This window comes from Pipra filicauda, unplaced genomic scaffold (assembly GCF_003945595.2).
Source record: "Pipra filicauda isolate LSUMZ 115617 unplaced genomic scaffold, ASM394559v2 scaffold26_size5592650_pilon, whole genome shotgun sequence".
NCBI classification, from domain to species: domain Eukaryota; kingdom Metazoa; phylum Chordata; class Aves; order Passeriformes; family Pipridae; genus Pipra; species Pipra filicauda.
In genome coordinates, this window is record NW_024104387.1 from 731,299 (window position 1) to 754,073 (window position 22,775).

Genomic DNA, 22,775 nt, shown 5'->3' on the forward strand with positions numbered 1-22,775 from the left:
CTGCGATCTGGGAATCCTGACACAGCTCAGCGTCACTTGCTACTGCCCTATAAAATGCCTGCAGCATGTGTTTACACAGGGTTATTATTTCTCCCATCGGCCCTCACACAGATGTAAATCCCCTCTGCTGAGGGACATGTGATGTCACAGGATTGCCATTTACAGGAAAGGGTAACAACTGTAGTTAGAGGTTCCCACACACAGAAAGCAACATGCAACAGGTGACTGAAATGCCATTCCTGCCATCCCCTGGCCTGGCCGTAACTCCTCTTTTAGATGCAGGGAGAGATTTTCTCCACTCATCTTCAGGATTGCAGTCAGCAAAATGAAGACTTCGTTTAGCCAAGTGTTCCTGCCAACTCTCCAAAGCAAGCAAACATAAAAGTCAGAGAGCAACAGTCATCACTGTGTCAATACTGCTGTTGTCATACAGGAATCTGAGTCATACTAAGAGGCTTCTCAAGGAAGGGCGCAGTGGAGATACAAGAAATTCGAGACTGTGCAGGGAAATTCTGATGAAAGCACCACAGCAGTGATGGGGTGGCAGATAAGACTGCCAGAAAATGGCATCATAATCTTATTGACAGTACCACAGAGGGAAACAGAATTACAAAAATGAGAGAAAAACTGATGAACCAATAACTGCCCATGAAGAGAGACTGACTAGAAAGTCTTAAAACTAAAAAATAATTAAACTGAAAAATTAAAGAAACTAATAATATAAAGAGGGCAGGAACTGAAAGAGTAGATCGCATCTGAGTCAGAAATAAAGTCAGTGAAATGTCTTATGGAGATTATAATTAAAAGGAGAAGAAAGAGAAGGATCAAGCTGTTACAGGATAAGGTGTTACATCAGGACTGCGTTCCAAGAAAAAGCAGTGGGAGATCAGGAGGAGTGTCTACCCTGCACAGGGTGGTGCCACGCAGAGATATCGGAGTAAGCATTACAGAAACAACTTCAGATCATCTGTAGTTCAAGAACTACAAAAGCCCTGTGATTTAACTGGTGCAGTGCCTGGCTCAAATAAATCATCCAGTTCCTCCCCTCACTTAGGGCCTCACTGGGCATCTTTACACCAGGCTGCAATGTGGCTTATAGCCCTACTCAGGAAGGAATTTCAGATGGGGGGGGGGGGAGGAAGTGAGGTCACTGAAGAGGCAAAGGGAAATTGGAAAAGCCAGGAAGGAACTGGAGGCACTGAAAGTGAAGAGTGGTCAAGTAACAGCAGTGTTAAAGAGTTTATGTTAAAGAATGACAAAATGAAGGAAAAACGCTTCCTTTCAGTGCCCAGGTTTCTATGACAAGCAGTGTAGAGTAATTTTACTCAGATGGATCTCAGATAACAGATCTAGGAAAAGAGCTGATATCCAATGCAAGCGAGGAGGAGTCTTCAGTCAGCTGGTGTTCTTGCACAATGTTCCAGATTGTTAGAGACCTGGAAAAATATTTGAACATACATACACACACAGAGTGTTTTGTTTGGCCACTCTGAGAGTCGGCATTGCTCCTGGGAGCCCTGTTTATCAGGCAGTATTCCTGCAGCTGGGAGCACACTGCTGATGTAACTGTGACACCCCTAGAAGCCAAGCACTGATTTTCAAGACTCGATAAACCAAGAGAGATCACTGAGGAAACTTAATCCATATTCCTCCTTTGTTACAGGATTTCTGCCTGGCCTGTGTCCCCTCAGGGCCAAGCTGGTGGATGGAGCTGACTGCTGGGAATGGGGGCAAGTGCCAGGGTGCAGTTGGAGCCGCTGGCCATTGCCCCAAAAGGCTTTTTTGCTTCAAAACACCCCAATCCTGACCACCACTGAAAAACCAAGAGTAGCTATTGAAAAAAATAATAGAAAAAAGTGGGATACATCCCCATGCCAACGTCAGGGATAATATTCATAGAATCACAGAATGGGTGGGGCTGAAAGGGACCTTAAAGATCATCTAGTTCCAATCCCCCTGACATGGGCAGGGACACTTTTCACTAGACCAGGTTGCTCAGAGCCCTATCCAAGCTGGCCTTGAACACCTCCAAGGATGGAGCATGCACAGCTTCTCTGGGCAATCAGTTCCAGTGCCTCACCACCCTCACAGTAAAGTATTTTTTTTCCTAATATCTGATCTAAACCTGCTCACTTTCAGTTTGAAGCCATTCCCCTTTGTTCTGTCACTACGTGCCCTTGCAAACAGCCTCTCTCCGAGGCGTTTCAGCGGGCGAAGCCGGAGAGTGCGAAGGGACAGACCGCGGCATCATCAGCCCCGCATGGGCGGCAGCTGCGTGCGGGGGGCGGCGGGCAGGGAGGGCAGGGAGGGCAGGGCACGGCGGGGCCGGCCCCGGTGGGCTCATAAGGCCGCCCCGCCGCATCCCCGGGCCCCGGCATCCTGCGGGGCTCCCGTGAGGTATCGCCCCCGTTCCCCTCCTCCTTGCCAGCCCCGTTTCCCGTGGCGAGGCGCCGCCACAGGGGAAGTGACGCCGGCGCCAGGCGAGGTTATATAAAGGGTAGGGCAGCAGCGGGCGGAAGCGAGCGGGGCCGAGCGGGGCCGAGCGGGCGGCGGGCGGTGAGCGCTGGGAGCGGGGCGGCTGCCGCAGCCCCCCGGTTATCCGGCCCGGCCATGGATTTCCGCAATATTCTCGTGATGGCCTCGGAGCAGCAGGGGCTGAACGCGGTGCCGGTGAGCTGCGGGGCGGCCGCGGCTGGCGGGGGCAGCGCGGGGCCGGGGCGCGGTGGCGGTCGCAGCCCGTGGGGGGGCGGCGGCGGCGGGTCCCGCACCGCCCGGTCCCGCCGGGATGCGGGTCCCCTGCCCGCCTCGGCCCCCGCCTGGGCAGAGCTGGTGTCGGGCCCGGCCGGGCCTGTCGCCTCGCCGGCCGGGGACTCTCGCTCGTGGGGGCTGGAGAAGTCTGTGTGCGGGGAGGGGGCGAGCGGGGCCCCTTCAGTCAACAGGTCCCGGCACGGCCGGGCTCGGAGGGGGCAGCCGGGGCTGGCGCCTGCTGGCCGCTGGAAGTGCCGAGATGCCGAGAGCGAAGCGCTGCTGCGGGGGAAGCCTGTGGCTAAAAGTCGGATAAGTCCTTTTGTTTACTCTGGAAGCAGAAGTCTGCCACGTCTCAAGTGCGGGTCGGAGACAAAGTGACAAGTTTCGGGTGGATGTGCTGCGTTGTGTGACGTCTTTCTTTAGTAAGAAATTTTTTACCGAGAGAGTAATCAGGCATTGGAATGGGCTGCTCAGGGAGGTAGTGGATTCACCGTCCCTGGAAGGTTTTTAAGATGAGACTGGATGTGGCACTTAGTGCCATGGTCTAGTTACCACGGCGGTGTTGGATCAAGGGTTGGACTTGATCTCTGAGGTCTTTTCCAACCCAGTTGATTCTATCCATTGCGAAGGAATAACCTGTAACAACGCTGTGGGGGATGATTGGCAGAGGGCATTTGGTATATTGCTAATGTTCTGAGATCTGTACTTCAGCAGTTTGCATTCTAGTTCAAGATATCAGTAATATGTGGATTTTGTGTGAAATAACCCACTTGCATGGCTGGATGAAATTTGGCAGTAGGAAGGGCCTGTGGCCTTTTCATGTAATGAAATAATATCCTGGGTTTTATTCCTCTGTCAGGACCCAAATTACAAGTCATGCGTGCTTATTTGGATAAAAAATATTTTCTCTTTGGTAGCCACCAGCTAGGGAAACATTTTTTCTGTTTATTCTTTAACAGAGTGCCAGAGTTCTAGGTTTCTATGATTAGCTCATTTAAACCAGTGTAGATGAGAGGGGTAGTTGTTTTTAGCATAAACACTGGGAAAAGCAGAAAAAATTATACTCATTAGTTCTGACACCACTAAAATGGAACCACTGTAGAATTCGGAGTATCTCAGTCTATCTGTGTCACTAATAGAACTTTGGTAATGCTTGCTAATATTGTGACCAGTTGATAATATGTACCAAACATATGGTAGATATGTGTAGTTAATTAGATTCCATTGTGTCTTTAAAATCTTATAAAATATACTTTTTTAAATTTAAGCACATTTAGTTTGTCTCTGACTCTACTTAGACATCTGGTTTGTAACGTAAATGTTAAAATATCAAATATAGAAACACTCTAAGATATTTCAATGCCTATTTTATTAGTCTTAAAACAAGCTGTTCCACTAAATTGTCACTGGGTTACTGTAATTCTTACTTCAGGTGTTTAAAGCTTCTCATTACATTCTTAGTTTTCTCATGCAGCTTTAATGTACTATGCCACGTCTTTTTTTGCCACAATACTTATAACTCATGATGATGAATTGATAAAATATCTGCCATGTTCTCCATTGTGGATGTGGTGGTGGAGGGATGCAATCCTACTTGTTGTGCAATGGATGAGGGTTTAGTTACTCTTTTTAGAAAGGCAGCATTAGGATTTGCTAATTCCTAATTAACTCATGTAGTGAGAGTGCTGTTGAATCCATAGCTGAAGCAGTTTGTTTAGCACATTAGTGGTGCAGGTTTTAACTCTAAAGTTGGCCTTAGCCTCCGAGCAAAAGCAGATCTGTACTTGGTACAGCTTGAGGTTATCTGCAGCTGCTTGGCTTTAAAAGAGAGCCTATAGAGTTTTTATGATCTTTGGACATCCAAGTAACTCCACCACATTAAAGCTAGTATATTAAATGTATTTGTGTAAGAAGAATATAATTAATTGAAAATATTTTTGTTAAAAACACCATATAGACAAATTACAAAATTTACTGGTATGTAAAGCTACTAGGTTTCCAGAAATGTTAGTTCCTGCATTAATGAGCATATCCCCTGAATTTCCCTCTGAGAAGTTTATTTTAAACTTTACAGTGCACTGAATTAAATATTCCATGTCCATTGTAATGAAAAGTAGTGACATGTACAAGTAATAAATATTAAACTCTATATATGCATTATACAAGTAGTGTGTAGTTCAAAGTGGAAACTATATAAAAACTCTAAGAAACAATATGGCCCTTGTATTGTAAAAGGGGGACCTGGATAAAGCAGATATTACATCATGTCCCTGTAAAAACAAATCTGCTTGTTCATCTTCCTATGGAAATCCAGATTGAAAAGGAACATTGCTGAAATCAGCCTTTTAGTGCCCTATTAGTTGCATCAGGTTTTGTTTCTAAATAAAACAGTACATATATGAACTAGTGTCTAAGCTATTAATGATGTACTGCTAATAATCTTCCTAGCAGTTGCTGAGTAGAGCCCCAGTTTTTATCACCTAATATTCCATAGGGACTTTGCTGTTGTATCTTGTTACATATGTTCATGTTAGCAGTTCATTAGATTTTTAACATGATCTTGCTTTGACTAGACATGATAAAAACTATGAGATTTCATGTAGTAAGAGTTAAATACATTGTCATTCTTTTTGGTGAAATTGATATGCTGTTATGCCACGAATTTTAAATGACGTTATGGGTGTGGTGAAGCACTTCCAGATATTTTTATCATACGTATTCTTTAACATACAGAAGTTTATTGCAGTTTAAAAAAAAAATCTGAGCACAGTTGAAACCTTTTATTTCACCTAGTGTTTGTTGTCATTAATAATTTATTAGGAATTATCTCAAATTGCTCCCAATTCCTTTTAACTGAGGACAAATCTTTGGTGTTCAGAATTGACACATCAAATCTGATACAGAATATCATTTAACCACAAAGAGATGACCCAAAACGGGAACATCTTGTCATCCACGTCAGCACTTGCTGAGGTCTCAGTTTTAGTCAGACTGATACCTAGTGTCACAAAACAGCCCCCAGTGAAGCTGACAGATGCAGGTGACTATGAGAAACAAAGTATTTATGAAGTGAAACACTAGCAGAATCCCAGAGTTTGTTCAGAAGAGGACCTTGAGAGCCTGACCGTCAGATTCTAGTCTACAAACTATTGAACGCTTGCCCGTAGGCAAGAGAAGCCCTGCAAGAGAAATAGTGGGGAATGGCTGTGAAATATAGGCTGTTGTAGGATCAGACTCCTATTGATCAGTGTGTGTGCATTTATTATGTGCTAAAACTTGCCTCAAAACAGGGCCTGAAATGCTTTGCATTATATCAGCTTCCACGTGTGAGCTGCAAGACACACAGTGTGAAATGTTGGCAGGGGTGAGGAGGGCTTTTACTCTCAACTTGACTGACCTGGCAGTTAAGTTCCAGACTGTCAAAATTTAAATGCTTGCAAATGCTGACTAGAATGTGTAAAACTTTCAACTTTTTCTATTTCTGGTCTCTTTTTTTGCAAAAGCAGATGAAAGTGGGGACTAACATACAACTACAGAAAGGAAAGCATAAAGTATCTGTTTAATTTTTTTTCTGTGTGAAGCAACATTTAATAGAAGAAATTTCTGCCTTTTTTCCAGCTAATGGTTCAACTTGGATATTGTGGCAGCACTTGCAAAAATCTTAAGAAATTATTTTTGCTTTGTTAGGAATAAAATGTACGACCCGGTTAAATTGAGTTTGGGAGAGGAGAGCAGTGTGAGCTGATAGTTAAAATACTCTTGTCAGAAAAGCCTTTCTCTTGGTACGGATTGTTGGAAGATGAAGGGAAACAAATTTAAGCATGCTCATTATCTACCATTTAGTTTGTCATTACTAGATATTGAAAGCAGTAGTTGAGAAATCATTGTGTGCACATGTTCTAAGACTGCAGAGGGAGCTGCTGGGAACCCAGTGGTGAGACTGGAGCAGAGGCCTTGGAAATACTAGTCCAGGATGATAGCAGAGGCCCCTGGGCAGTTAACACCTATGGCCACTTACAATTGGAAAGCAGCCTTTTGTGGAACTGGTATTAGGGCATTGTAAAAAGAGTGACACAAACATGGATGTATATGGTGAATGAACCATTGCTGATGTTACCAGAAAGTTATACTCTGCAGAATATTTAGGGGGAAGCAGACTTCCCATTGGAGAAGGCTACATGTCTTGGTGAATGGTAAGGAAGAAGAGGAAAAGTGTTGTAATATCACACAGGGGTCACAACGTGCTAGTGAAAAGGAAGCACACCAAAAAATCTCCAGCCTGTGAGAGCCTCTGCAAGCTGCCCATACTGAATAGCACAAGTAGAATTGTCTTTACATTGTGTGTGCAAGCCCACAGCAATAATTATTTGCACAGGTGCTCTACTTAAGAACCAGGTTTGGCAGAATTGATCAGTCCTATCTTGCTACCTGTGTAAATGCTGATCACTGTTAAAGGCAATACTACTGCTGTTGCTTCTGTCTGGGACTGGTATTTGGTTTAGGTCTTTTGGGGCTTCATTTGGATGCCACAAAGTTTACAATTATTTTATAAATTCTGTTTTACAGTCCAAGATCTGGCACTTGAGTACTGACATGGAAGTAGCTGCAACTGTATCAGGATCATGTGCCATGTTTTGAAGGAAGTCAGTGACTTCAGAGCAAATAATCCATGTTTACAACTCGAATAGTGCAGTGTTCTGGGAACAGCTTGACCTGCTCTCTCCTAAAGGCATTTCTATTACTCTGTTGATTTAACCAACCTAGCAATAGTTATAAAAAACCAGAGTAGTGCTGCTGCTTCTTAGATGATGAAGTGACATGCCCTGACCTATTTTGTCTGGTTTACCTGGAATCTGGTGCATGTTCATGCAAACACTTTATCAGTGTTTGTGGAACATGTGCATGGTTCAGTGCTTTTAAAAAGACTACTTAAGCAGGTCATTTTATTTCTAAATGAAAGTGAATGAAACTTGTGTCAACAATAGTAGTGATTCACTGTACAGAAAATGGGTATTAATTTATGAATTGTTTAGCTGTGTGGCCAGTTGCTAGTCAAGACCAAGAAATGCTAGTGGTAGGAAGACTTAAATCTGAATTTTGCATGATGTGCCATGTTAGTGGCAGTCAGAAAACAGCTTGTCTGTCAAGCTGCTTTACAAACCTGCTCCTGGATACGACTGTTGGTCATAGTACAGCAAAACAAAGCCTGAAAACTGCTTCCCCATCACTTTAATTCTTTATAAGGTTTTCTAACAGAATAGATCAATCTACATTTGTCCCTGCTGTTTAGCAGTTTTCAAAGGTGCTCCTTAGGCATAAAACTCTTTCAGAATCACACAATCATTTAGGTTGGAAAAGACCCTTAAGATAGAGTCCAGCTGTATCCTCAGTCTTGAAAATTCTCAGTTTTTAAAAACTCTGTAGAAATTGAATAATTAAACCAAGCTTTGCCAAATTAGGTTACCAATGGCAAAACATGACATATTTGACTTTGTAAAAAAATTAGTAAATGATAATAATAGTTATTATTATACTAAGATGAGTATAATATATATCATTATACTACAGTGAGTATACTACAAAACACCGAATATTGTTTCTAAGGTTCTAATTTGCTTCAACCTTTTTCTGAAAGGATTTTGACTAATAATGAGTGGATTTCTCTCTCTCTTCCAATTCAGGTGGAGTAAGCCAGATTAGTTGGGGACACTGAGTCATGGGCCACATCTGAGCATCACTGTTCAGGTTTCCTGAACAGTCAGATCTTGGAATGCTTTTGGTGCAAACAACAAAGTCAGTTCTCAGATTGTAAACTTCCTTACACAGAGGTGAAGCTCAGTAAATGAGCGTGACTATAGTAGGTTTTCAGTGTGATGAGGCAACATTGCAGGTTTTACTACTGCAGTGTGTGTGGATGGTGCATCTTTGTAATTCTGTTCTAGTCATTTCGGAAATTTCTCAAGGCTACTACAAGTAGCTGGTATTGTAGCTGCCTTTCTTGGAGTCAATTTTGGCTGCAGTTTGGGGATGAGCCTCTGAACCTTGCTTCTTAGTGCGTGTATATTCAAGATAATGTATGGATTTGCATGTTAGTAATTAAAATAATCAAAGGATCTATTAATCTGCTGCAGATCAATTAATCAGAAATTTGGATGAAGGCTTCAATTAGGTGATATTGGAATTTTTAGAGAGTTATGCCACTAGCCTGCCTGATTATTGCTTCTAAAAGATTTAGATGTAGGTTTCTTTGCCAGATATTATAATTTAATTATTTTATTTAAGTTCTGTAAGGCTACATGAGGATAGGATGATCATGTGCATAAATATATGGAAATGCTGACTTGTGTGGCTCTTCAGTGATAATGTTTTTTCACAGCTCTTTCTTTTGGTGAGGATCCTAATGTCTCATGTGGGAGATCTTGGTTTAGATTTTAATCTATTGTCTAACTACTAAAATAAAAAAACCCTCCCAAACCTCAGTTTTGGGTTTGGATTTCTTTTGTTCCTAAATGCACTTTGCTTTCCAGCTGCTTCTGGGTTTAACTGGTTTCTATTGTATTTATATTTGCAACTATCTCATTCTTATTGCTTTGGGGTTTTTTTCTGTAGTCTGTGGGAAGAAGTTAAAAAAAAGTCTTTGGGGTTTTTTCCATTTTAAGCAGAGTCTGGTACATTTGTGAAAGGCAGTGTTTGAACAGGCGTAGCACATTGGGGCAAGTGTTTGTTATAATAGATCCCAGTAAGAAAGGCACTTGATCTCTTAAGATATTGATTAAAATTTATCGGATTTAACAGGGGAAGCAAAAAAGGGGGTAGCATAGATAACTTGTCATCTGTTCAGTTGTGGGAATCCCAAGTTGAACAGCACTGGACAGACATCTAGGCATGGCAAGCTGTGAAAATCCTGTCCATGGTGTGAATGACCAACATTGTAGCCTTTAGAGCTTTTGCAGGATGTCCTTGGCAGTAAATGGCACAGTTTATTGTTTCCTCTGCCAAGGAAAAGGATGTTATATGAAAACATGCTGCTTCACTTCAAGATATGATATAAAATCATGGAATAGGATCCGCTAAAGGTAATCTAGTCCAACAATCCTGTAATGAGCAGGGACGTCTTTAAATAGATCAGGTTGCTCAGACTTCTGTCCAACCTGAACTTCAGTGTTTCCAGGGAAACATCTGCATCTGATGCATCTGCAGCCTCTCTGGACAACCTGTGTGCCAGTGTTTCACCACTCTCATCATATACAATTTCTTACCTATATGTAGTTTGAATCTACCCTCTTCTAGTTTTAAACCATTACCCCCTGTCCTGTTGCTGATGGCTCTGCTTAAAAGTCTGTCCCCATATTTCTTATACACCCCCTTTCAGTACTGAAAGGCTGCAATAAGATCTCTCTGGAGCCTTCTCTTTGCCTGGCAAATGACACCACATGCAAGTGCTGTAATTGCCAGGTGCCAGGTGTGGGCTGTGTGTGCTGTCACAATTAGTGCTGAGGTCACACACTAATCTCGGGCGATAAGTGGAGTGCAGGCCTGGACCTATTCAGGTCACCTGCTATGTGGATCAGTAACTCCTTGATATACAGTAGTCACTGTCAGCAGGAACTAAAATCAGTATTGCTGGTTTTACATCAATCTACTGATGAAGTCCATTCCAACTTTTGGAATAATTAAATTTTTTGAGTCGATTTCTTTATTTTTGCTGAATTAGATAAACTGAAATGAGTGTCCACAAGCAATCTGAAAATGGAGCTGTAAGCCTGCAGTCTGGAATTGAACTGACTGGCAGCTTGAGCTGTAGTTTGCTTTTGGTTCCTGCTTGGTCAAAGACTAAGGCTGAACTGAAATATTTTTATTCCATTACTAATGCAGCTGTTACATTCCTTATTTGTGTGCTGGTTTAAGAGTTAACCAGCAGGGGAAATGAACTCAACTCAAAGGAGAGATTATAAATCAGAATAACAATTTACTAAAATAATACAGTAAGTACAATCATACAAACAAACAATTGGTCTTAACCCACAAAACCCAAATGTATAACCCAGTACCCTGGGGCATGAACAACGTGGTGTTCCTTGGGCCCCGCTTGAGTCCAAAGTAAAGAGAGAGGGGAAGAACCTGCTGGTGGGAGAACTGTTGCAGTCTGGTCAAAAGTGGTGATTGGAGTCCAGTATAGGGTGGTGGTCCAAGTCTGTTTGAGAGCGATGAGCCGCAGTCCTTCTCTGGGTCCCACAGAGTGGTTCAAAATGTTCCAAGACTCCAAGATTATATATCCTGCAGTTCAGGCAGGAATGCTCAGCACTTCCCTCAGGGCGGGGAGTTCCACAAAGGGTGTGAGGACAGGAGCATCCTCCTATCTCACAGGCCTCTTAACACCTAGTTTGTAGCCTGAGGAGTCAGGCTCTATGGGCAGATGGTGTAAATGGTTCATTGATAACAGTTTCTGGGAAATGGCATGGAAGGCTATAGAATACACAGTTTTGGGTTACACCCATACCCTGATGAACTGGTCTCAGTTGTCCTAACTAGGACAATTAGTCCAGTGCATTTCACTCATTTCTGTTTCCCTTCCTGTTTTCTGGTTTCCTGTTCGTTCCTTCCAAAAGCTGAGCGAATCCCTGACACAGATGAGTAGAAAGTACCTCACTAAAAAGACCTGCAGCAATGTATTTTGAGATAAAATAATAATTTGACAGTTCAGTAAGTTCAGTGGGACTTAACAAAGTTTTAACAGTGGTTTGACAAGGTTCTATGAGTTTGATGCAAGGTTCATCTTAATAATTACTCAATGGAAGAAACACACAAAGGAAAATAGAGTTCAAATTGAGCTAGAATGATTCTCAGACTGGTGACGCAAAGAGTGAGGAGCACCTTCCTGTTGAATCACAGGTTTCAGAGCTGACTCCTTTGCTTTCTAAACTCCCTTTGGAGCCTAGGTGTGGCTGGATCCAATTGTAGTCTCAGACTTGGTTAATGGTTTGTGTCTAGTGAAATTATCCATACGGTGTTTATAATAATATGGAATTAATGGATTATTAATGTTTCCTCATACTACTTCAGCATGCTCTCAGTCACCTATTGAGGAGCTGTCACGGGTAAGGAATCCCTCTGCCTTGGGTAAGGAAGGGTCTCTTAGTTTCAGGTAAGGAATCTCTAACCTTGAAAGGCGTCCCTGCTCAGGAGGTGTCACCTGCCGTGCAGTTCAGCTGCAGTTCAGGCAGAGCTCAAATTGGGGCCCATCCTGATGGTAATATTTAGAGGGTGAGGTAGTTGGCTGCTGGTCAACAGTATAGACAAGACAGATGTCTTCATTTTTAGTGCTTGTATCTTGTTCAATACTTCGGTTATCTTGCTCTTCTGGGTTTTGAAACCACCTTTCAAAATATGTTTCAAGATACCTCTAGTCCCTTGTATGGGAGCCAGGGACTTTCTAGCTTGCAGGTTTTCCCCAATGACTTGAGGCCTGTTGTTCCTTAGTCAGCCTGAAACAAAGTACATCTAGGAGTCAAGTGTATCCAACAACTCTCAGTTTCAGTGGGAATTTGTTGTTTGCATATTCTGGACCATCTCTATGCTTAAAGCCAAATACATGACTATTATGCAACTCCTCAGTTTCAAAAACTGATTTTTAAATTTCTTAACTTTTCTGACCTATTTCTTTGTTCTTTGCAGAAAAGGTACAGTTTGGCCGTTGGTCCTCCCAAAAAAGTTCCAAAAGTCAAGGGTGTAGAGTCTGCAGCAGTGCAAGCATTTCTCAGACGGCAAGAAGAAGAAAAAAGAAAAAAAGGTAAAAGTCCAAAATATTTCCTATAGTAGACTTTTGCTGATTCATTGAGATTTGCCCCCTTATTCAAAGCTCTTGTAAATATGGCTACATGTCTGTTTCTGGAATTTATGCACAGAAATTCCTGGGGCTTAGGGAAAGCCAGGACTGAGTAAGTAGTCTTACTTAGAACTACTGAGAAGTAGTTAAGGTAAGAGCAAGAAGCCATCTGGACTTTGGTAACTTAAGTTTGAAAAGCTTCATCTGTGTGAAAAATGGAAAGAGTTGCTGTTGTTGTGTATTAACTTAGTGTATCAATACAGTCTGAATTTTAAATGTATATGTCGAGGCTTTGTTTGAGCCACAATTTTTCCGCTGTATTATATTTCCTTTAAATAGTCTGTAGAATGGACTAATATTGCCTTGCTTCTGATGTTTTATTAAATCTGATGGACTGGATGGCCCAGGGTATTCTTCCTCTCCTGGGCCAGTTGTGAGTCTGCTCCTTATTCCTGCTGTCAGGTGCACCCAGAAGCAAGATTGAGCATGAATTCCATATAGGAATGCTTGCATCCTCATGCTACACAGTCACAGCCCTTGACAGTGAAATAATATAGACAAGGAATGGTACCTTTACAAGCAACCAAACAATGAGTAGCCCAGTCCATTTTCTAGGAATTTATGCTTTTCCTGAATCTTTCTGATATTTAGCCCCCACACCCTTGGTCTCTCCGGTATTTGGTGTTCAGATCTCTTACCTCTTCACCAGCTAGTTAAGCCTGAATTTTGTCAGTGGACCACACACAGACATAAGACAGCATACTCATGCAGAAAATAGCTAAAAACTGTTCAGTAAGAGTATAAGACAGACTGTGGAGATAGTCTCTTATCAGACATGTGTAGTGACCAGATGCTTGCTTATCTGTGGTTGACTGCTTCTGTATCAACCCTGCATGCTTCTACACACACACTTGTCTTATTTCCCTATTCTTATCCCCCCAATACTCTTTTATTCCCTCATTTTCCTCATCTTCCCTTAGGCATCTGATAGTAAAGTCTCAAAATTCTCTTGCTCAGTCTCAGAACTCCCTCTACTACCCAGAGATCCCATAACTCGTTCTGTACCTTCTCGCACAGTGCTTCTCTGTAGTTTTTGTGGCATTCTGGAGAGCTGCTTCCCTTGAATGGCCTTAGTGGGTTTTGCCATAACAGCATTTGTTTTAATTGCTTGCCTTTGTTGGAGTAGCTTATACAGGTGGGTTAGCCTGCCCTGTTGGCAGACCTCTGGTCATTTTCTGTTCTATTTTGGATACCTGTGAGCCAGATATCCTTAAATTACTGTCCTAACTGGTTTATCAGTTTGGAAGAAATTGAACTAAAAAGTAGTGCTTTTGCCTAACTTTCTCCTGGTTTTCACACAGCACTGGAAGAAAGAAGAAAGAAAGAGCAACTCTTGGCAAGGCGTATTGAACTGAAACATGACAGAAAGGCAAGAGCTATGGCCTCACGAACAAAGGATAATTTTTATGGCTATAATGGCATTCCTGTTGAAGAGAAACCTAAAAAGAGGAGGACGAGTGAGAATGTTGCTCAGGCCCCAGAGGCTGAGTATGCAACAGAAGATGAAACTGAGCAACTTGAGTACAGTCAGACTGAATCTGAACATGAGCAAGAAGAATATGAAGAGAAACCATCCAAAGTTGCAGTGAAACCAAAGGCAGCTCCCAAAAGTGCACCACCACCTCTGAACTTTACAGAGCTCTTGAGGCTTGCTGAAAAGAAACAATATGAACCAGTGGAAATAAAACCAGTGAAAAAGGTAGAAGAGAGACCCAGAACAGCAGAAGAATTGAGAGAGAGGGAATATTTGGGACGCAAAAACAAGAGAGTAGAAATGCATAGGAAAGATGAGAAGGAGATTAAGACTACAGGGATATCCAGCTCTTCAAAAAAAATGTCTTCTCAAAAAACATCTGTAAATGCAAAACTTAATAAAAGCTCAGTAGATAAACATTCCACATCAAAACCCAATGTGTCGCTTTCTATGGGTGGTATTGATAAGAAATCCAAAGCACCAGCATTGACTGAAAAACACTCACGGTCATCATCTTCCTCCAGATTTGATCATATGGAAAAAAAACCACAAAATGGCTCCTTAAAAAGCTCTACTGGTAGCAGTCATAGTAAATTACCTGTCAATGGTATTAGGAAGTCTGGCTCAAGTTCTCACGTGCCACCCTCAAAACCCATGGCCAATGGGGCTCAAAGGCTGCCATCTGCTAAAGAATCCAGCCTGAAAAAGCCTGTCCATGCAAAACCAGGAAATACTGCTGCCCTTCAGCATGGAATCAACTCCAATGCAAAACGATCAGGCAGCAGCTTAGGAAAAGGAGGACCTGGACATCCTGGAGGTGGTTCAGGTGCAGGCCCTGGGCGATCAAGCAGCAATTCTGGCATGGGACCTGGAAGGCCGGGAAGTGGTTTAAGCTCCGGACCTGGGCGACTGGGCAGCGGCTCAGCCACAGGACCTGGAAGGCCAGGCAGCAGCTCAAGCACAGGACCTGGGCGACTGGAAGGTGGCTCAGGTGTGGGGCCTGGGAGGCCGACTGGCAGCTCAAGCACAGGACCTGGGCGACCAGGCAGCAGCTCAGGCATGGGACTTAAACGACCAGGCAGCAGCTTGGGCACCGGACCAGGAAGGCCAGGCAGCAGCACAAATGTGGGACCTGGGCGACCAGGCGGCAGCTTGGGAACAGGACCAGGACGGCCAGGAATCAGTCCAAGCACAGGAGCCAAGCGACCAGGCAGCAGCCTGGGAGCAGGACCAGGAAGGCCAGGCGTTAGCACAAGCGTGGGACCTGGGCGACCAGGCAGTGGCTCAGGTGCAACTGTAAAACCGAAGTGTACTGTCGTGTCAGAGACCATTTCTTCTAAAAACCTAGTCACAAGACCTAGCAATGGACAGATGAATGGAATGAGACCTTTTCAAGGGCATAGACCTGTGCTTCATCCAGAAGGTATACATTTGTAGAGCAGATTTTTTTCACTGTTGTGGTTTAACCCCAGGTAACACCTAAGTACCATGCAGCTGCTCACTTGCCCTGTCCCCCAGTGGGGGCAAAACTGGAAAAAGGGGTAAAACTTGGATGAGAGCAGTTTAATAACTGAAATAAATGTAATAATGTTGACAACAGTAATAATTTTAATGAAAGGGGAGTAAAACGTAGGAGAAACACATGATGCACGGTACAAATGATGTTCCGTGGTGTGGAATATCCCTTTGGCTGGTTCAAGTCAGCTGTCCTGGCCGTGCTCCCTCCTGACTTTTTGTGCACCTGCTCACTGGCAGAGCATGGGAAACTGAAGAGTCCTTGACTGAGAAAAAGCACTATTAAGCAGCTACTAAATCATAAGTGTGCTATTAACCTTTCTCATATTCAAAACAAAGCACTGTGCTGCTACCAAGGAAGAAAATTAACTCTATCCCAGCCAAAATAAGGACATTCATTTAGTTATTGCTTTGTATGTTTTATGCATGTCTGAGTTGAGGTCACTAAGAGACTTTTGACTATTTATAGATGCAGTTAGGGAGACTTGGAGAAAATACCACATTTGCCTTTTAAAGATTGCTTTTAACGGTAGAATGTTTTTTCTGCTTTGCAACTTTTTGTTTTTGCCTGTGCTCATAACTCTTGAAATACAGGTGGTGTGAAGTATTACATGAAAGGAAACTAAGCAACCTGTGATGGATGTTGGTATATGAATGCTGTTAGAAGGAAAAGAATTCACTTCTAGCATCACTTAATATAATATTTCACAGTGTCATAAATAACAGATGCTTGAAGGGGTACATGAAAAATCAGTCAGGCTCTCTGTGGTTTTACATTTCAGTGTTTTGGCAAGTTCATCTTATCAGTAACAAGCAGTTCTAAAAATTTATTTCTGGTCAGGAACAAGCAGAGTGGAGTATAGTGAATACATGCCTAGAAAACCCCGAACAAAGAAGACATCTGCTGGGTGGTTTCCTCAGGATGCTGTTGGTGATACTGATATGTAATCTTCTCTAGCACAACTTAGAGGAAGTCTTTCCTTTTACTGAGTTTCTGAGAATTGTTAGTTAACTTGAGGCAGAAGTTTTCTACCTTGAAGCCCAAAGCTGTAAAATGGCTATGCCCAAGGTATAGCAAGGAGCAGTCCTGTTAAATTAATGTAATGTTCATGTTATTCATGATTTTTTTTTCTGCTCTCCTGTCATTTAGGTCTCGGAAGACCACCAATTAGTTACAAGAGACAAATAGAAGATGATGATGATGATGAGTATGACTCTGAAATGGATGACTTCATTGAAGATGAAGGGGAACCCCAAGAAGAAATATCAAAACATATTCGGGAAATATTTGGCTATGACCGGAAAAGGTAAGAAAAATGACCATTCTAAGATACTGCAGAACAAGCAGTAGAACAATGGAAATTAATGTAGTTCTACAAATAAAAATGTTTTAGAAATAGGGGAAGTGCAGGTATCCAGAAATTGTATCTCATTGAAGAAATTTAACAAGCATTACTGCTGCTTATTGCGGAAGATACCTTGAATTTTCACACTGCCTCCAATGCTCTTCTAGGGAGCAATAAAATTTGACTAGGACATCACTGGAAAACAGCACAGCTTCATTGTCTCACCTGGATAATTCATAGCAACTCTTTATTACTGGATGTTAAAATGCCTTCTGTAGCAGTCTGCAATACTTCAGAGTTCTTTAGATGTAAGTGCCCAAGTATGAACTGCTAAATGCAATAGTGTCACCTGCTCTGTGAGAGGATCTAATTCGGTATGCCTAGGAACTGCTGGAAAGTGAAGGCTCTTAGCTGGCTTATTTAAATACTTCCTTCTTGTCTGACAATAAGTGTAAGAAAACAGGCATTTTCAAGGCTTGTAACTTACGTTCTTTTAAAACCTTAAAATCTGCGGGCAAGTGATTGTTCTTTCTGAGAAGGGGTGGGAATTCATTAACTGTACACTGATGGTTTTTAGTGTTCTGAAAACTAATATTTAACTTCCAGGTACAAAGATGAAAGTGACTATGCCTTACGTTATATGGAGAGCAGCTGGAGAGAGCAACAGAAAGAAGAAGCTAGGAGGTATGCATGGATTTAAACTTGGATAGAAATTGGGAAGTTTACTGCTTAATACTTTCATATTGGTTTTGACCACTGGTTTTGGCCTCTGGGCCTGCACAACTCTTATGTTATAAACTGATTTGGTTTTTAATGGCCTGTGGGATAAGATTTGTGAAAGTTATAAGAGTTTTTTATAGGTATTGGAGTCCACGGAGACACCAAATTCTTTTGTTCTACTGAAATTTTTATATTGTTATTCAGAAGGTGCCTTGAGCATTAGAAACTTGCATCTTTGTTAAGTTAGTCAGTGTTCTTATTCCTCCTTGCTTCTGAGGAAGAGCTGCAGCTCATGCAAATCTATAGTCTGTTAAATGGAGTTAGGGGAACTAACTGGAATTTTAAGTGATATTGCTGTTAACCAAATTCTCTGTTGAAAACCCAGAGTGAGTTTTTGCAGAGTTGAATTCCTGACTCACTTTTAACTACAAATGCAGCATAAAGGCAGTGGAGTTAAGAAACTTTAGTTAAGCTCAGTTTTACCCTTTTCCATGCTCAACTGTTTTTCACTGAGTGCTTGGTTAAAAGCATTGTGCCTTTTGAAATGAAGAACTTCTAACCAAGCAAGTCCACTTAAATTATAGTTGGTCTAAGCCAAATTGAAAAAAATCATTCATCAAGCCAGTTTTATCACATAGATCCTTGTTGTGTTTGTTTCTGTCCTTAATTTGGCTGACTGCAGTTTCCTGAATTCAGGGAGGTGGGTAGAACATACTGTATTATCAGTGTCTCTTCCATGGACCTGTTCATCAGAGTCAGGTGGACTGAGGGTGGAGCTTGTAGCTACCTGTATATGGTGCCTCAAGCCAGGAAGTGCAACAAAATCTTTTACTTCTCTACTGTTTGACAAATCCATTCACTCCCTTGCCAGTGTAAAAAGTTGAGGTGGCTCTTAGAAACTGATGAGCATCAGTCCTGCCATGACTTGTATGATGATATATTGGCAAGAATTGATGGATGTTTTTCAGTAGCTGTTTTTTGGGAGGAAAAGAAGACCTTATGTATTTTTTTTTATTACACAATCTTTATTTTTTAACAGAAGTTTTAAATATTTTTTCCCCTCAAAATATTTGATTCTAATGTAATGATAAAATCTTTATTTTTGTAAAGCTGTATTCTTCTAAAATTATTGTTCAAATCAGTACTTTTAGGATTGCTTTTCTTGAAGGAGGGGTGAAAGTAAAACTTCATGTGTCTTGAGTAGCAGTGTAAAGGATTTAATCTTATTTGGCAGCTTGAGACTCGGTGTTCAGGAAGACCTCGAGGAACTGAGACGGGAAGAAGAAGAATTGAAACGCAAGAGACAGTCCAAGAAGCTGAGGACACGTTGACTGGCTTACGGTGTTGACTTTGTTCATGTTTCTGCTACCCTCTGCCTCCATACATCTCTTACTCTATTTCAGTTTCCATTTGCTTGTTAGAGGGCAAAAGAATATTTAAAGGGATTAAAGTACTGAAAAGCAAGGCTTTAGTTTGACCTAAATAAGATATTTATTTTTAATACTTGCCAGGGTTGTTTTTTTATAAAGACATTAATGCACTAATGCATATTAAATGGAATAAAATTAATAGATGTTTCCATTGATTAAACCAGTTCAAAATGCCAGCAGAAATATTGACTAGCTATGCACTGACATGGAACTGTGTGGGCCACGTACCAGTAAACCAATTTTGCATTCACTTGAAAGAAAGGAATAGCGTTCTTTTTCCCTGATATTTTTTGAGAATTAGAGAAATTGCTTTATATCCTACTTGGTCTCCCAACATGAGCCTCAAAGTATTGAAATGTCATCTTCTGTACAGCAGTGGCTTGGGTGTAAATTCAGCCAAAGTTTTGTTTAAGGCAATAATGTGCTGCATATCTTCTGATTTGAGGACCCATAAAAATAATTTGAACCTCTTTATTTCTAAATAGAAAAGGGCATGTCATTTGCAAACTGTACAGTTATGTGTATGGCCAAAAGATTGTTGGCTTTTGCTGTGTCTGGAATTCCAATGCCAGTCTAATTCAGTATGAGAAACACACACCCTGAAAACAGGAATTCTTAGTATTTGTATGTAACTTGTGCTTTTGGGCTCGAGGCCTGTGCTTGGAAATTCTTTTGGAATATCCCTGTAGATATTCACATTTGTTTAACAGCTTCTACTGCTTTTACAAATGATGTTTTTTCTTACATTAAACATACAACGTGTTAAATTATTTAAAATGTGAAGCAGTCACTATCTAATTATCTTAAATGTTTAGAAAGCACATCAGAATTAAATTTGGTTAGAATGCATTTGCAGCTCTTCGATATTAACAACTTCATGTTAATACTTGTGATTGATTTCATCAAGCCAAAAACCTTTACTATGTATAGCAGGAGAGTTAGTTCAGTTACGTACCTTAATGCCCATATTTGCACATTATTTCTAACTATGCACTTAAAGACTGTTTGTTTCAGTAACTGAATTTGTTTACAATCAGCGCAGGGTTTGTGTAAGTCTGCAGGACTGAGAGTCTGAAGCTCAAATCTGGTGTTGCATCTACTTTGATTTCTCCAGGTTGCCCTTCAAAGTTCACCAGTGTCACTACTCAGCTTTGCCTCAAGCCCCAGAACTCCATTGATAGTATCTATCTTCAGCTGCTTCAGGCCATTATGCTTTAATGCTAGAAATACTTGGAAAAGTACAAAAAGGGCTTTGGGTGTTGGTTGGGGGGTTGAAAAAGGAAAACTTACGTTGTGGAAAAATGACAAAGGAACCTTTCCTATTGGGCCTATTCTTAACAGTGCTGCTTCTAGGGAGCAGTTCAGATAGCAACCTGTAAAGAACAGTCTTGGAAGCTGCTCAAGTTTAAACATCTGACTCTTAATGTAAGAAAAAACAGATTTACCTTTTTAAGATGTGTTCTGTCAATGGCATAAGATTTCATTGCCTCAGTAAAACATTGATGTGAGTAAGCTAATGGTATAGATTCTATAAACTAATTCAGTATTAGCTGACACAGAGCCCCAGTGAAGATACCATTGTTGCTCCTCTGTAGTTTTAACTTTATTAACTAACAAAAACTGTTTCTCAGTGTGTGCATTTGAGACCATGCAAGATAGTGTAACCTCACTGTCTAGAAGTGTGTTGTATTCTCTGCTGCATTGGGACCATCTAAAATTTCCTATTGGAAATATCCTGGTTTCTAGAATTACCCATTTAAGACAATGAACATTGGGACCATGACGAAGTTCTGGGTTTTTACTTCTTAATTCTTTTCAGCTGGAAAAGACTCTAGCTCTGTCAACCCAGACAGCTATATCTCTGAGCAACTTCCTGCCTGGTTGGGAAAAAAAAGTCTCTTATGAAGCAAAAGAAATACATTAATTTGAAATTGGTTCAGTTGGGAATGAAATCTGCATTTCAGACAAATATAGGCTAAATAAAACCTGATTATTTCACCACTTCCTGATTATTTAAGCACGCAAGATCAGTTAAACTTCTTAATCTGTAAAGCACTTTGTCATTTAGATGGTGACTGGAATGTACTCTGCTAGCCTCCCTAAGACACTGTATAACTGTCTCTTCACACAGTGAACATTGCTTAAATTTTGTCTCTTTCATATGAAAAATGATTCAAGGACACATTAGTAATTTTATGATCAAGAAATACTTTCTCATAATTGGCATGGGATGCTCATAGGTTTCATATTTTGTACAAATGTTTGGCTTTTAATGTGCTTGCGTTTGTTGCATATTTGTAAATCAGCTAGGAAGGAACTAAACTTGTTTTTTTAATTCCTGACCTTGTATCCAAAAACATGTTTACTGTTTGCCAGATTAATAGTATTCATCTAGTAACAGTATTTCAGTACTTGTCCGAAGTGCATCTGAATTTGAGGTTAAGAAAAACTGGAAGAATGCTTTTATTGGTTTATTGGGATCAGATGTTCAGCTAATGATTTAATTGTATTTAAGGAAATTCTGGTTTGGTTTTTAGATTTTTAATTCACTGTTTGACAATGTGCCTTTTTTACTAAATTGTGTCAAAAAAAGTATTGAATGTAGGAATATAAAAAGGTTGGTTGGTTTCCGCTATCTCAGATTCTATATCCTTAAACTTGAGAGTGTGAAATGACATACGTTTCATAAAACCCTTCCAGGTCTGGCTTTGATTGCACAATTAAGGTAGCTACTTCTTTACTGCTAATGCTAAATCAAATGAAGGGCACTTTCTACTGATGACTACTTTTTGAAAATGTCTTGTATTTACACTTGAGCTGTATTTCACTTTACAGCAACGTCTTTTGGAGGCCAGGGTTTTGCATATCACAGGAAGCCTTAGTGTGCAACTCTGTGCTGTGCTTTAAAATAAAAATCTTTCAAGAAGTATATGAGATCTCTATTGAAATCTGGATTTATTTTTGTGTAAAGCCCAAAATATTGTCCAGGAAAACTAATTTTCTATTTTTTTTTTTTTTTGCATTTTGTAACATGATCTAGTAGCTGATGCATATTTCTAGATATAGCATATTTCTGGAGACCAAAACATGTCAAAGTAAATAAATATATGGAGAGACTGGTGTTTAAATTGTGATGAATGTACTTCTATTTATTTTGGTGAGTGGGTGTGATGCAATATTAAAGTGTTAGTGTGTAAATAAGGGTGCTTCTAGTGTTAGCCAATGATTTATTCCTTTGGGGATATCATGTGTGCACAATGTCTTTTTACACAATGTGACAAATCAGGTTAAAAACTGGTACATAGCTTAACTGCTTTCTGGTGCTGTCAAAGAAGTGTATACTTTTGCACACACCAAATGCATATAAGTTTTGCAGAGTATGTATACAATAAATTACAGGCATTAAACATTTTGCTGCTATTTCTCATTGGTTTACTTTATGGGAGATTTATCAGAATTACTTTCTGTTCACCTAGAATTGTTCTAGGTGAATGCCAGCAAGAATGTATGAAAAATTAATGGAAGCACTTAAGCCTTCAGAAAAGATCTGAAAGTTACTGGTGTCTCTTGCAGTTTAGGCTATGACGTAATTTGTATTCGGAAGTACATGTATTTTAGAATTATCATATACACAAGTGTGCCCATTGCCTTTAATT

General features: G+C 40.9%; 1 protein-coding gene across 1 annotated transcript; it reads left to right on the forward strand.

The window, feature by feature from the left end:
* The first annotated feature begins 2,525 nt into the window (after positions 1 to 2,525).
* SPTY2D1 (SPT2 chromatin protein domain containing 1) lies at positions 2,526 to 22,530 on the forward strand. The gene is made up of 6 exons (XM_027737261.2): positions 2,526 to 2,670; positions 12,424 to 12,538; positions 13,936 to 15,531; positions 16,774 to 16,930; positions 17,576 to 17,653; positions 18,924 to 22,530. The coding sequence occupies exons 1-6, from the start codon at positions 2,611 to 2,613 to the stop codon at positions 19,018 to 19,020; spliced, it is 2,103 nt and encodes a 700-aa protein (XP_027593062.2). The 5' UTR covers positions 2,526 to 2,610; the 3' UTR covers positions 19,021 to 22,530.
* The last annotated feature ends 245 nt before the right edge of the window (positions 22,531 to 22,775 follow it).

Excerpts from the sequence above, each read along its gene's own strand:
- SPTY2D1 (XM_027737261.2), top strand. The coding sequence starts at position 2,611 with ATGGATTTCCGCAATATTCTCGTGATGGCCTCGGAGCAGCAGGGGCTG. Across the intron at positions 15,532-16,773 it reads ACCTGTGCTTCATCCAGAAG|GTCTCGGAAGACCACCAATT; the intron begins GTATACATTTGT and ends CCTGTCATTTAG. Across the intron at positions 17,654-18,923 it reads CAGAAAGAAGAAGCTAGGAG|CTTGAGACTCGGTGTTCAGG; the intron begins GTATGCATGGAT and ends CTTATTTGGCAG.